This window comes from Myxocyprinus asiaticus, chromosome 35, assembly GCF_019703515.2.
Source record: "Myxocyprinus asiaticus isolate MX2 ecotype Aquarium Trade chromosome 35, UBuf_Myxa_2, whole genome shotgun sequence".
Classification (NCBI taxonomy): domain Eukaryota; kingdom Metazoa; phylum Chordata; class Actinopteri; order Cypriniformes; family Catostomidae; genus Myxocyprinus; species Myxocyprinus asiaticus.
This window is the reverse complement of record NC_059378.1, coordinates 37,835,800-37,851,641: the sequence shown is the minus strand read 5'-3', so window position 1 is coordinate 37,851,641 and position 15,842 is coordinate 37,835,800. Positions and strand designations below refer to the sequence as shown.

The following is a 15,842-nucleotide window of genomic DNA, read 5'->3' as shown; positions in this document are numbered from 1 at the left end:
CTGACTTTCATTGTATGGAAAAAAGGTACATTGAAAGTCAATGGTGACTGAGCCTAACATCCTGAATTTTCTTGTGTGTTCCACAATAGAATTAAAGTCATATGGGTTTGATACAGCATTATGGGGAATAAATAATGCCAGAATTAAACATTTTTGGGTAAGCTATCCCTATAAGCATTATATTGTGTATAATTAATTTTATTTTACTATTAAATATTTAACAAAAAGAGTGAAAAAAATGAAAGTACAAATGGCTGTTCTAAAGTGACTCACTGTTGTCTCTGCCCATGTTCCAGGGTGGCAGGCACGGTTGTGCCGTGTGCGAGTAAAACACGTTAACGTCCTGGTGGTACAGCAGCTCCACGAACTTGGCAGATTCCAGAAACTTCCGTCTGCAGTGCAGCACGCTGGAGGCCTGTTCCGATGCGTACACCACCTTCCCAGAGGCCAGCGAGAACACCAGCACAAACTCGGTGGAAATGCAGTAGGGACGAACCGTGTTTTTCAGTGTGTGTTCGGATGTAATCCCCTCCAGTTCATCTAAGGTGCACACCGTCATGTCTCGTCTCTCCTCGAGACCGCTGCTCATTAGTAAGTTGTAGTACTCGCTGTTTGCTGCAGGAGAACACAACAGTTTGAGCGTGTGACTGTACAATGAGCCAGAATACAGTTAATTAATGTTTGGCTCAAACAACAGAGCAGGTGGCTCAGAGAGACCAAGTCAAATATTACAACACCAGACAGAAGACAGAACTGCTGGGAAATTTCACATTAGCGTTACATCACAGACTGACTACAGACATTTATTTCTAATGACTTCAATCAGAAATTTGTAGAAATCCAGAATTTCAACTTTTACTTTTAATGTGCACTACTGAAATGCCCTTAGGACATAAAAGGTGTAATCTCAGAAAGAATAAACTTATAGACTTACTGTAGACTTTAGGCTTAACTGAAAATAAGACATTTGAAAGGCCATACAATACTTTACAACTTTATGAAACTACTGACAACAAGTGGGTGCTGAAAATATATGAAGGCAGTCATGAACATTTAGTATGGAATAATCCCCCCCCCCCCCACCACCACCCCCCAATTTTATTGTAAGGCTTTTTAGCTTTAATTTTGAAGAAAGTTGAATAAGTGCGCCAACACAGGAAAGAAACAAATAGCAATTGTCAAGCCACTTCATGGAGTCTTTGAAGGCAGTAAAAGAGATTTTATTTTAATTTTTTTATTAAAAAAAATAATTGTGGTTGGAAATTGAGATGCGCAGAAATTATTCTTAAAAACGTGCAGAAGTACAAAGAGATGCAGAAATTAAGAATTAAATAATAAAAGTAATAATAAAAAATATGCAGGAGGAAATTAAGATACAAAAATAAATAGATGAATTAATAATTACAAATAATTAAAATTATAAAAAAATGTGAAACAAAATTAAATGCAGAAATTAAGAATTAAAAATAATTAAAATAAATAATATAAAACCTGCATGAGGAAATTAAGATGCACAAATTAAAAATATAAATTAAGAATTAAAAAGAAATAAGACCAAACTGCAGAAAGAAAATGAAATATAGAAATTAACGATGAAAAATTATTAAAATAAACACTACAAATTTTAGATGGAAATTGAGATGAAGAAATATAGAGGAATCAATAATTAAATATAATTAAAATAAATTATAAAACATTTTATGGAAAATTATATGTAGAGGTTAAGAAGGAAATTAGGAACTAAAAATAATTAAAATAAAACAATCTGCAGGAGGAAACTGAGATGGACAAATTAAAGAGAAATTAAGAATTAAACGGAATTAAAATAAATTCTTTTTATAATGCACAAGGAAATTGAGATGCACAAATAAAAAAAGCAAAATTCACAAATTAAATAAAATTAAAAGAAATAATTGTAAAAAAATCTGCAGCAGGAGGAAATGGAGATGCAGAAATTAAGCAGGAAATGAACAATTACAAATATCTATAAAAAATGTAAAAAAATCTGCAGAACGAAATTGAGATGCAAAAATTAAAAGAAAAAGAATTAAAAATAACAAATAAATCATTACAAAATAAAAGTGCAAAAGAAAATTGAAATGCACTAATTTTTAAAGAGAAACTAAAAAAAAATCTGTAGAAGAAATAATGAATTAAGTGATCTGCTTTAATGCATATATTCCCAAAAACGTTCTTTGCCACACATTTCAAATAAAAATCTTTATAAAATGTGAGTCTTTTGCAATGTACCACGTTTCCACAATAAATTCCTATGATAACACATTTAAAGTTTCGGGATGGGTATGTATTTTAATCTCATTCCGTCTTTTAAGCAATGCTTATAAAAACAGGCCGTTGAAAATACAAAGTTGGAAACACAGGGCCAGTACAAACACAGCACTGACATAGGAGGATCCAGTCACCACAATACAGGAAATACACTTCAGCCACATTCCAGCAGTTGAGTTGCATGATTACTTAACAACATGACACATATGATGTTGAGGTCATACAGAAATTATCCACATCTGCCCAATTCACCACCAAAATACCATCGAAAATACATTCAATACAACCCTTCCTTGAAAAACACAAGAGCAAAAAAGTGCTGACAACATATCATGGCATCTAAATGGGATTTTACCACCAGTATGTGGATAGGACCGGCCCACGCTTCCTTCAGACGGATCTAACGGACTATTACATAATCAGATACTTTTTACCAGGGATCTGAATACAGAGGGCTTTATAACGGCACAGGCTTTAACACTACATTCGATCACAGGACAGAACCGTGTGTGTGTGTGTGTGTGTGTGTGTGTGTGTGTGTGTGTGTTTACCTTGAACTTGTTTGACACAGTTGAGAGCGTAGTTCAGTGCTTCTACAGTACTGGCTTTGCTGCGGCTTCTCTTCTCAGATGGCAGCCGTTTCTTCATCTCCTGCACCGTCTGCATCATCTCTCTGTGCGTCTGCTCTCGGCAGTGTTCCGTCTGCTCACTGCATACACAGAAACACACGTTTGCTTATAATATATTTTTGAAGAGTTCATTCATAATTTTTCTGGTAAATATACTTCCCTGCTAAACATACATACGAACATATTAATGCATTTAAATTATGGCTGTCGACTTAAGGCATTCATTTAGTGCCATTTTTTAAATAAAACATAACGTGTTAGCTACAATTAATCGTGACCTCAATCCGTACTTAAGTTCCATAATAAGGAATGTTCTTACCATCGGACAAATTCAAGACTGATGTACTGTACCACCTTGATGTTTTTACAGATTTGTGGCAGTAAAGTATTTGAATTTTCTGAATTATAATATTTACTATATTTATAGTTATTTTAATAATAATATTCTAGATTTTGATTTGGGGGCCTTTGAGTAAATACTGATATACAAATAATTGCGATGAATATGCACATCTTGTAATTAATACGATCATAAAAAGATTAATCGATTGACAGCCCTAAATAATATATGATGTCACGTATTTGAATTATCTAAATTATAATATTTATTACATTATATTTTTTATAGTAATTTTATTATTAATTGTATTTATTTTTTTATTTGGGGGCCTTTCTAAATAAATACTGATATGTGAATAATTGCTATTAATTCAAATAATTAAATCGGCACAATTTAATTAATTCAATAGAAAATTTTATTCAAAAGACCACCCTTATTATATGATGTGATTTATTCAAATTATCTCAATTATAATATTTATAATTATTTTTATTTGGAAGCCTTTCTGAATAAATATTGATATGCGAATAATTGCAATTAATTAATCGGCACATCGTTTAATTAGCTCAAATTGTTAGCGATTGACAGCCCTTATTATAGTTATTTTAATTATTATTCATTAAATTATTTCGATTTGGGGGCCTTTGAGTAAATATTGATATGCAAATATTTGTGATTAATTAATCAGCACATCTTGTAATTAATAAAAAATAAAACATAATAAAAATAAAAAATAAAACGCATTGATTGACAGCCCTAAATAATATATGATGTCACATATTTGAATTATCTAAATTATAATATTATATTTTTAGTTATTTTAATTATTATATACTAATTTATTTTTATTTCAGGACCTTTCTGAGTACACATTCATATGTGAATAATTGCTATTAATTCAAATAATCAGCACAATTTAGTTCAAAAAAAAGTTTAATCAAATGACAACCCTAATTATATGATGTGATTTATTCAAATTATCTTAATAATAATAATATTTATTATATTTATAATTATTTTTATTTGGGAGCCTTTCTGAGTAAATATTGATATGCGAATAATTGCGATTAATTAATCGGCACATCATTTAATTTGCTCGATAAAAAATTGTTAGCGATTGACAGCCCTTATTATATGATGTATCTAAATGATCTAAATTATAATATTTATTATATTTATAGATTTTTTAATTATTATTCATTAATTTATTTTGATGTGGGGGCCTTTGGAGTAAATACTGATATTCGAATAATTGCAATTAATCGGGACATCATTTAATTCTAAAAAAATAATGTTATCAATTGACAGCCCTAATTATATGATTTAATGTAACTGAATTATCTAAATTAAACAATTTATTATATTATATTTATTTTAATTATTATATACTAAATTATTTTATTTGGGGGCCTTTGAGTAAATATTGATATGCGAATAACACCGATTAATTAATCGGCACATCATGTAATTAATTTGATGACAAATTTTAATCGATTGACAGCCCTAATTTACTTAAAGCTATTAAACTTATGTGATTACACTTTGTGAAAATATTGACTGCACCTGTGCTAGATTTTGATGCTCTTCGCAGATGCTGGCCAAGTTAATGGAATTGTCAGTAATTATATCAAATGTATGTTTTTCTTCCCATTACTTAGTGCTTTTTATCGTGTTATATTAAATTTTTTCAGTTTATATTTCTTGGTAAGGAAACAATTGATGAAGTAGTTTATGTATATATATTAGTTTAGTTTATTAATCAGTCATTATAATGTGTTACTCATACAACTAGTAGCCTAATAAAATTAACATTTAATCAAATCTATCAATTTAAATAGATGTGTTAGAATATTTTTGATTTAGTAGTGTACAGCATGGCAGCAAGAAACTACAGTATCTTACATATGTTAACATTTAGAAATATTATTTCAGCAGACCAAGTTTTTTAATGAAAATAATATTTCTTACACATTTTTTGCAATAGTTGAACAGAACATAGTTCATAGTATATTCACAGTATGCCCACCTCTTCAGTCACCACTATACCACTTGTTTGGATCAGGTTAGATTACCTGCACTCTGTGCGATGAGAGCTGTGGTAACTGGAGGACGAGGAACCAGTAGCAGATTTTGAGCTGAAGATACAAAGAGCAAAAGAAGAACTTGACTTAACCTGGAGTCTAAACTTACATTTTAGTATCGTGCATCGGCATACAGTTAAAGCTGGCCAACTGGATCGTTTATTTCAGAACTGGGCTGCTCAATGTTAGCAAAAAAATTGTCTTAATCTATAAATGTCAATCAGCCAACAACAGAATGAGAGGAAAAAACCAAGGACTATACTTCCTGTATCTGAAGTCAATTACACAATGGAAGTGTGCAAGACAAAGATTTTGCAATCGTCATGAGGCAAGATTACAGTAATTATGTAATGTTACTATAATAATGAGCTTATGGGTCTTGATTATAATGGGTTACTTGTATTAAAACTCAAATTCACTATTAACATTTTAAATTGCAAATTGCTGGTCTCTAGATAGGACTCAGGCATTTCCTTCAATGCAAGTCTATGGCATTTTTTATTTTTGGAATGCCCAATTCCCACTACTTACTAGGTCCTCGTGGTGGCGTGGTTACTCACCTCAATCCTGGTGGCGGAGGACAAGTCTCAGTTGCCTCCGCTTCTGAGACAGTCAGTCCACGCATCTTATCATGTGGCTCGTTGTGCATGACACCGCGGAGACTCACAGCATGTGGAGGCTCATGCTACTCTCCACAATCCACGCACAAATTTCCACACGCCCCATTGAGAGCGAGAACCACTAATTGCGACCACAAGGAGGTTACCCCATGTGACTCTACCCTCCCTAGAAACCGGGCCAATTTGGTTGCTTAGGAGACCTGGCTGGAGTCACTCAGCACACCTTGGATTCGAACTCGCAACTCCAGCGGTGATAGTCAGCGTCAGTACTCGCTGAACTACCCAGGCCCCCAGTCTACGGCATTTTTGAATGCTAATAATAATAGTGACTGCTGTACCTCTTGGTGCTGCCTGATCCCGTGGTGCTTCCAGGACTGCAATTGGCCGAGGACGAATGATGATGTCGTGATCCACCGACGCTGTCATTACCGCTACTGGAGTCGTGCCCGCTGTTCATATCTACATCATCCTGCGTCTGCTCACCACCGGAACGTTCTCCACTGCTCTCCTCGCACCCTGCCGAGCTCTCACCTTCGCTGGCTCCTCCTCGCCGGTCCTCGGCCTCCTCCTCCTCCCCTGAGCCCGATCCAGACCCAGTTCCACTGGTGGCCAGCTCCTGACCATTGTTTGTTTGGTCCGTCTGTCCCACTTGCTCGCTAGAGCCTGGAGAAGAGCACTCCTCTTCTCCATCGGGATAGCTATCTCCTCCCTGCATCCCCCTCTGAAATTCCTCTATGGATCCTTTGCTCCGGTATCTAGATGCTCTGTCACCTTTATCCACATTAACAATGTTTGTCGATAGAGCAATCCATTTGTCCGATGATCTTTAACAAGGTTGACTCTAATTGGTGATCACGTAGAGCTTCCATTGAAGCCGACTGTTCAGAGAACTGCAAGAGAAACAGATATGTGTATCTGATGGGAAGTTGACATGTCCTGCGGTGTAACGTGTAAGACGCCAGCACACCTGTTTCAGAGGTAGGGCAGATTGTCCAGATAAATACTTGTGGGGAACAAACATTTTTTAGAATAATTCTTAAATCTTTGCACTTTCATTGTAAGCCACATGAACATAAATTACCATGAACAACAAAATGATTATTAAAATGTATTTGTATTAAAATATTCAGGGGTATTTGACAATCCATTTCTTAAAAAGTAAGGAAAAGTTAGCCTGTCTTGTACTGTTAATATTGTGAATTTGCACACTTGTGAAATTCACTGTTGAGCATTATTTAGCTCTGAGTAATGTTAAATATAACACTATGTTTTTACATTTACCACTAAATGTGTTCTTAAATTCACCACTGAGTGTTTTACAAATTCACTGTTAATTTAAATTCAAATCTTAAATTCAGTGTTAAAAATTCACCACTGAATAATATTGAATTTACCCTTGTGTGTTCAATCAGAAAGACAGAAATCTGATCGCTTAAAGTAACAGCACACCTATCTTCAACAAGCTTTAATGATTTGAGGTGTCAGTCATGTCCAGAGAGTAATGTACTCTCCAAGTATGAGCAATACTGAGTTATGATTGCCTTGACAAACATCACTAATTACTGGCCCATTTATATTATAAATTGGCAGCTGGCTGGCTTTTGGTTATATTTACCTGGGTAAAGATAACAAAACGATCGGGTCACTTTATATACAGTAGGGTCATTACCTGTCTACGTAATGCCTGTTACTGTGTGAACAGTGAGTCTGACGCAGTTATTCTCAAAATAGGCTCAGTAAGAGTAGCACTAGGTCAGGTATTAAAACTTGTGTTGGACTGAAAAAAGACTTGAAACAAGCTAGGCCTCATTCTTACATAAATAAAAGCCACCAGTCCACTTATTATTGCTTACTATAGTTCAACACAGACAGACTTTGGTGTACAAACAGTCATATAGAAGCAATACGAGAACTACAAATGGCCCACAGCACTAGTCAACTCCTGGAATTATGTATGTAAACTTGGCAAAAATGCATCTAGGCTTGCCATATTTAAGTTTTTGAATAAGTTACAACCTATTTCAAAAGAATACGAGAGAAGTAAGTGCTTTCGAAGGAAATATCACAAGTATTGGTTTATTTATCACATCTAATGTCTCCTTTGCTTTTTAAAAAAAAAAAAAAAAAAAAAAAAAGACACACTAGATCTTATGTAACAGGTAATTTTATGAATACTGCATTACCACTGAACCATAAAGCACTAAACAAACGTTGCCAATAACTGGATTCATTGCTTTTTCACATAGTAAAAAACTAAAATAAACCAACACGTGTCTCCATACAATGCAAGTGAATGGTGCCCAGAACTTTGAAGCTTCAAAAAGCACATAAAAGCAGCATAAAAGTAATCCATACAACTCCAGTGGTTTAATCCATGTCTTCAGAACCGATATAATAGGTCTGGGTGAGAAACAGATCCATTTTTAAATCCTTTTTTACTATAAATCTCCACTTTAATTTTCCTCTTTTGTTTTTGCCGTATATCGGCACCTACTGGGCGGGAGGAGAATTTGTAGTAAAAAAAGGACTTAAATATGGATTTGTTTCTCAACCACACCTATCCTATCACTTCTGAAGACATGGATTTAACCACTGGAGTCTTATGGATTACTTTTATGCTGCATTTATATATTTTTTAGACCTTCAAAGTTCTGGCCACCATTCACTTGCATTGTACGGAACTACAGAGCTGAGATATTCTTCTAAAGATCTTTGCTTGTTTTCAGCAGAAGAAAGAAAGTCATACACATCTGAGATGGCATGAGGGTGAGTAAATGATGAGAGAATTTTCATTTTTGGGTGAACTATCCCTTTAACGTTGTGTTATTGTAAACAACTTTGACTCATGCTGAGACCTAGGAGTTTTTAATGGCCACAGCCCATACAGATAGTTAGACAGCAGAGTGGCCGATACAATGTTGATGTAAACATAATAACATTTCCAATACATCCAATAGAACATTTAGTCCAACAGTGTGCACATTTATGGAGATTTTGATATATTCTCATATTTACTTCATAAAGAATTATTATTAATGTCCATTTTCCATTAAATTATGGGATATGATTCGCTGACACGCTGTAATACTTTCATAAGTTGATTTCCAAACCTCCACGAAGCTAGAAGAAGCACAAGTTAATTTCTCTGTCCAAATATGGTCAAGATAAAGAGGAAGTAATGACATCATGCATATCTCAGTGCCCACATAACAGGGACTTCCCCATCCCATCCTGTGATAAATTACGTACCAAGCATAAAACGAATCCGTTGACTGCTGAGACTTATTGTAAATAGAAGATTACAAAAATATATGATTTGTCTATTATCTCCATGCAGTCTCTGGTATATGATTATTTAAAGTTCTTTTAGCTGTAATTGCAGAAGAGCTGTACACATGCTATCATCATCACCTGCCAATAATTTGCTTTCTGCCTCATTATATGATTGGAATCCACATGAGATCATTAAAATACACTGCTATAACAACTCAATTATGATTGGAAGTAAAATATATGCACAAGATACTGTTTATTGTATGTTTACTATTCTGTATTTAGGCGCTAATGCTATTTGCAGCCAGAATCACAAGACATGGTCTTGGAAAATGATTAATATAACTAAGAGTTTTAAAGTTATCATCCTAAAATTTGAAAGAACATTATCAGACTTGTGGCTTAGCTCCATTATGTTTCTATGCATCAACAAGGTCAGTGTCATATATTATTAAAAATAATAATAAATAAATAGCTGATCACTTTACAATAAATTTGAGCTTTTCTAACCATTTTTTTTTTCATGACATTTATTGATTTTTACTTTTTAACAATAAACTTCCAAGTGTCTCCTTTCAAAAGAGATCAAAATTATGCCTGCAATACAATGTGGGGATGAACTACAGCTACTGAATTTTGAATTGGTCTTTTTAGGCTTGTGCTCAAAACAAGGAGGTGCACATTAACCCTTTCCCTAACCTTAACCCTTCTGGAGTTGGCGCAACCCACTTTTGGTGTAACCCCCTTTCGGACTAACCCACCCTCTTTTGGAGACTGCGCCCCATTTGGAGGTCTTTGACCTGCAGCTATACCTACTTAGTCGCTTTTGGTGTAAAGTGGCCATTTGTCGAGAAGGTTATAGCTGCAGGCCGAGCTCTAAAAAGGGAGCTTCAAACCTCTTGCAAAGACATTCAGAGCCCCTGACTCAACCCTTACCCTAACCTTAACTGTTTAGCTGCAGGCCAAAGACCTCCAAATGGGGTCGGAATCTCCAAAAGAGTGCGAGGTTACTCCAAAAGGGGGTTGCCAACTCCATAAAGGGGCATCATTTCCACTCACGGTTAAGGTTAGGGAAAGGGTTTGGTTAGAGGCCGCCTATATCTTTGCTGGTGGTTTGTAGCTCCCGCCCCTTTTTCGAGCCCTGCCTGCAGCAATACCCTTCTCTCACCTTTTGGAGTGGGCCCAAACCCCATCTGGAGAAACCCCGCCCCCTTCTGGAGTTTCCGCCCCTGTCGCAGTAATACCTTCTTGCATTTGTTGGCAATTCATCTTGTTCTTTTCTGTCGCGTTTGGTGTGAGAACCTTTATGCAGAATAGAATTTTGTATTTCTAATTAATTATTGTGCTATGGTGTTGTTTTAAAGAGATTAACTCTTTTACATATTAGCTGGAATGGAAGGCTCTTAAAACTGGATTTCCTCTCTAAATGCATTTTTACAGGGGGTTTTTCCTCTTTGAACTGTTAATAACAACTTGGTTGTTCGTAATATAAAGTGTTGAATCTCGAATCTGATGTTTACGACCCGTATTTGGCCGTTTTAAATTCATCAGCATTAGCTGATAACCATCTACGCTTGGCAGATTAACAGAAGTGTTAGTTTCCCCTTGTTCCCCCTCAGTTCCAAAATTTGCCAAGAGCCTTTTTAATGGATAATAAGCTCTTTCAGCTTTCAATATTTTGTGTATTTTAAGTTAGGGGCTCCCTATATCTTTAATGGCGATTTGGAGCTCACGTCCCTTTTTGGAGCTATGCCTGCAGCTACACCCTTCAAAGCGACATGAATACTCGCCGTTAGCACATTCACAACATTACAGTAGGTGGCGCTGATCAACAATCAATTTCACTTTACATTTCAGCTGGTCCGCCTATCAGAGATAAAAAATAACTACTTAAAAATTTTTACAAATGACCAACATTTTTTTCAAGCATTGCGACATTCTAAACATGACAATTTTGAGGGGAAATGTCACAATGCAAAAGGCTAGCCTTAATTTTTCTTATGTACAATATAATTTGTATTACTTGTGGTTATGATGTTAAATATTGCAAAAATGAACCTCTAAACACTCTTTAAACTATGACAGAAGGCAACTCCAGACCACTAACATCACAACCATCACTCTCGGCCTATTTGAACATGCAGTTACTACCATTTCTCCCCGTTAGGATGTATTGAGAGACCAAATACAGGATCTCATTTTACAAACCCACATGAGAGAATCAGAATGAGCTTTATTGCCAAGTGTGCTTACACATACAAGGAATTTGTCTTGGTGACAGGAGCTTCCAGTGCACAAACAATACAGCATCAAGACAGAAATAATAATAAAAAAATAATAATTAAAAAATAAAAATTGAAAAAAAATTGAATAGAAAATAATGTATATATATAGAATACACAATAGGACAACTAATAATATATATATATATATATAAATAAAATACACATACATACAGTGCTGTGCAAAAGTCTTAAGCACATAAGATGTTTCACAAAAGCATTTGTCTTAAGATGGTTATTTATATCTTCAGCTTTAGTGTGTCAATAGGAAATATAAATGTTAGACTCACAAACATTACTTTTACAAATAGAAAAGATTAGAACAGAAGAACAGGGAGCCCTGCAACAGATGTCATGACCCTCCACAGATCCCCCCACTGAACATCGTGTCTGTCTGAGATTACATAAAGAGACAGAAGCAACTGAGACGGCCGAAATAGATAGAAGAACTGTGGTGAATTCTCCAAGAAGCTTGGAACATCCTATCTGCCAACAACCAAGAAAAACTGTGTCCAGGTGTATCTAGGAGAATTGGTGCTGTTTAAAATGCAAAGGTGGTCACACCAAATATTGATTTAGCTTTTAAGTTTACTGGACTTTGTATGACATTAAGTGATAAATAAACTATTTATGTCATTTTTTTGAAGACATCCTCAATATGCAACATTTTTCACAAGTGCCTAAAACTTTTGCACAGTACTGTATTATATATATATATATATATATATATATATATACATACATACATACATACATACAGAAGCAAGGGAATGTAATGGCAGAAGAGTCACTGTCACTTACACGCGCTCCCGCCATGCACATGCAAGGACACGAGTCTGCAGAGAGGAAGACATTCTCTAAAAGCACCTTAACTGAGCTATACATCTCAAACAGAGCTGCCAACAACACAAAACTATATGCTTTAATGAGAAAACAGTTAATAATTATTCAATATACAAGTTACAGGGGCGGTTCGCAACTACGCATGTGCAGGAGAACATGAATAGGGCATGTATAAGCCAAGCTAAAAAGAAAATACACAAGCAAATCATTGCATATTTACAGTATCAAGAGTGAATGCTACAAGTTATGTACTATTATAGCTTAAATTACAACAGTGAGTGAGCAAGCTCAGTATAAATAGAGGCAATGCGCATGCGCAGAAAGACAACGTGATGTTTCAAGAAAAAGTACGAGCAGATTATTTTATATTTAGTGTTTGATTTAATTCATCAGTAAATGCCGATAAATATAAGACACAGAGCAACATTACTAGAATAAATAAAATATTAAGTAATATACCTCATGTTAAAAGAATGAGATATATTAGTAGAAGTAGGCTTCCAGACTTGAAAAAGCAAAATTTATGTATTTCCATGTGAATGAAATTTAAGTCATATTTCAATATACAACTAGTTAGATGGCCACTACGCATGCGCTGAGGGACAAGTATAAGACAACGTGATGCATAAGGAAAAGCACAAACGGATCTTATATTGTAAATGTAATATATCAAATGTGACAGATCATTAGTAAGTGATATAGTCCAGTGATAATGTAATGAATATGTAATATACCTTAAATCACAACAGTGGGTGTGTTAGCTCAGTGGAAATTAATGGAAGCAGCTCGCCGTGTTGGATTTCCTCCTGCGTTTCTTGTCTTGTTAAACTTCCTTTAGAATCAGACTAACATTAAAGCCATAAATCCACTCTTTAAATCACGACTGATATCTGTTAAAGACGCTTGATCATATTCAATTATCAATAATAAGCTTGTTCTAGTTTCTCTTGCATCCCTCCATTACTCGGCCGGAGCGTTACACATTATTCCAACGTGAGTTTAATCGCGCGAAGCCACGCCTACTCGATGCTCATTGGTGGCAGCGTTTCCTATAGAGATTCTCTGATTGGCCGAGAAGCCAACATGGAGGCGTGGTCATTATTCTAAACCTGCAGATGCTGTTGGACTCACGTGTATCCCCATGTTACACAACGGATCAAAACAATATAGACAGCGCGTTAAAACAACTACGAGCGGACTCTGTGTGCCTTTCTTCCGCGTTATTTTGCTATACGAGTGCGATGAGTCTTTTTGGGCTTACATTGTTTTCACAAATATGTGTTTTAAAACGGTTAAAACATTGTTACTGACTGGAAGGCTTCACGTCATGGTATGACGTCAAGGGATGAGAACGTGCAAAAAAGTAGATCAGCTGGCAAATGACTATTGAGTATTTAAAAACAGAGAAGAAAAAAATATGTTTGGGATGTTGAATCTTAAGTTTATTTTTTATTAACATGAAAGCAGGTGTCTTGAGGTATTTTTATAAATGTATATTTCTACAAAACACGCAAAGTCTTACAAAAGAACTACAGTTGAAGTCAGAAGTTTACATACACATTAGCCAAATACATTTAAACTCAGTTTTTCACAATTCCTGACATTTAATCGTAGAAAACATTCCCTGTCTTAGGATCACTACTTTATTTTAAGAATGTGAAATGTCAGAATAATAGTATAGAGAATGATTTATTTCAGCTTTTATTCCTTTCATCACATTCCCAGTGGGTCAGAAGTTTACATGCACTTTGTTAGTATTTAGTAGCATTGCCTTTAAATTGTTTAACTTGGATCAAACGTTTTGGTAGTCTTCCACAAGCTTCTCACAATAAGTTGCTGGAATTTTGGCCCATTCCTCCAGACAGAAGAGTCATGTTTTAAGGCCTCCTTGCTCACACGCTTTTTCAGTTCTGCCCACAAATTGTCTATTTGATTGAAGTCAGCGCTTTGTGATGGCCACACCAATACCTTGATTTTGTTGTCCTTAAGCCATTTTGCCACAACTTTGGAGGTATGCTTGGGGTCACTGTCCATTTGGAAGACCCATTTGCCATCTATTTTGTGAAGTGCACCAGTCCCTCCTGCAGCAAAGCACCCCCACAACATGATGCTGTCACCCCCATGCTTCACGGTTGGGATGGTGTTCTTTGGCTTGCAAGCCTCACCCTTTTTCCTTCAAACATGGTCTTTATGGCCAAAAATTTAAATTTTTGTTTCATTAGACCAGAGGACATTTCTCCAAAAAGTAAGATCTTTGTCCCCATGTGCACTTGCAAACTGTAGTCTGGCTCTTTATGGCCAGTTTTGGAGCAGTGGCTTCTTCCTTGCTGAGCAGCCTTTTAGGTTATGTCAATATAGGACTCGTTTTACTGTGGATATAGATACTTGTCTACCTGTTTCCTCCAGCATCTTCACAAGGTCTTTTGCTGTTGTTCTGGGATTGATTTGCACTTTTCATACCAAAGTACGTTTATCTCTAGGAGACAGAATGCGTCTCCTTCCTGAGCGGTATGATGGCTGCGTGGCTCCATGGTGTTTATACTTGCGTACTATTGTTTGTACAGATGAACATGGTACCTTCAGGTGTTTGGAAATTGCTCCCAAGGATGAAACAGACTTGTGGAGGTCCACAATTTGTTTTCTGAGGTCTTGGCTGATTTCTTTTGATTTTCCCATGATGTCAAGGAAAGAGGCACGGAGCTAGAAGGTAGGTCTTAAAATACATCCACAGGTACACCTCCAATTTACTACACCTCCTAACAGAAGCTAATTGGCTAATTGTCTAAAGGCTTGACATAATTTTCTGGAATTTTCCAAGCTGCTTAAAGGCACAGATAACTTAGTGTATGTAAAGGTCTGACCCACTGGAACTGTGATATAGTCAATTAAATGTGAAACAATCTGTCTGTAAGCAATTGTTGGAAAAATTACTCATGTCATGCACTAAGTAGATGTCCTAAATGACTTGCCAAAACTAAAGTTTGCTAATATTTTATCTGTGGAGTGGTTAAAAAAAATAAATAAATAAATAAATAAATAAAAGAGTTAATGACGTCAACCTAAGTGTATGTAAACCTATGACTTCAATTGTAGATAGATCATATTGACTACTAAATTGGTTATTGTACACATACATTCCAAAATCAAAGAAAATATGATTTCTTAGGAAAAAGTGCACATTCATATTAGTATACTGGCACATGGCAAAAGTAGAGAAATTCTGGCAAATATAAAATTTCTTCACTTAGAATTTTGGAAAAACGAATAGAGACCAATAATAAAAGTTCAAAGCTAACAATCTATCATTTAAAACTAGAAAAGAAAAATCTATACAAGTGATGCAAAAGTTCCCCTAATTTAAAATCACCCATTCTATTTCCTTGTTGCAGCTATACTGTATGTAATAAAGGTTTTATGCATTCTCTGTCACCCTCATACTGAGAAGGCAAAGTCTAACACTGGATATATATACCATCTTCTAGTAG

At 35.3% G+C, this 15,842-nt stretch overlaps 1 protein-coding gene across 3 annotated transcripts in view; it reads right to left on the bottom strand.

Annotated features, from left to right (window-relative positions):
* Positions 1-13,360, bottom strand: part of LOC127426597 (period circadian protein homolog 3-like) — a 40,976-nt gene extending 27,616 nt beyond the window's left edge. The window contains exons 1-5 of one of the 3 annotated variants that reach the window (XM_051673504.1): positions 13,092-13,360; positions 6,298-6,926; positions 5,331-5,393; positions 2,841-2,998; positions 274-615 (exon numbers count right to left, since the gene is read on the bottom strand). In XM_051673504.1, coding sequence (XP_051529464.1) covers positions 274-615; positions 2,841-2,998; positions 5,331-5,393; positions 6,298-6,674 — 940 coding nt within the window. In that variant the 5' untranslated portion in view covers positions 6,675-6,926; positions 13,092-13,360. Of the gene's footprint in view, positions 1-273; positions 616-2,840; positions 2,999-5,284; positions 5,394-6,297; positions 6,927-13,091 lie in introns of those variants that run through there. The other 2 variants (XM_051673503.1, XM_051673505.1) reach the window with 2 other exon arrangements.
* Positions 13,361-15,842: the final 2,482 nt, after the last annotated feature.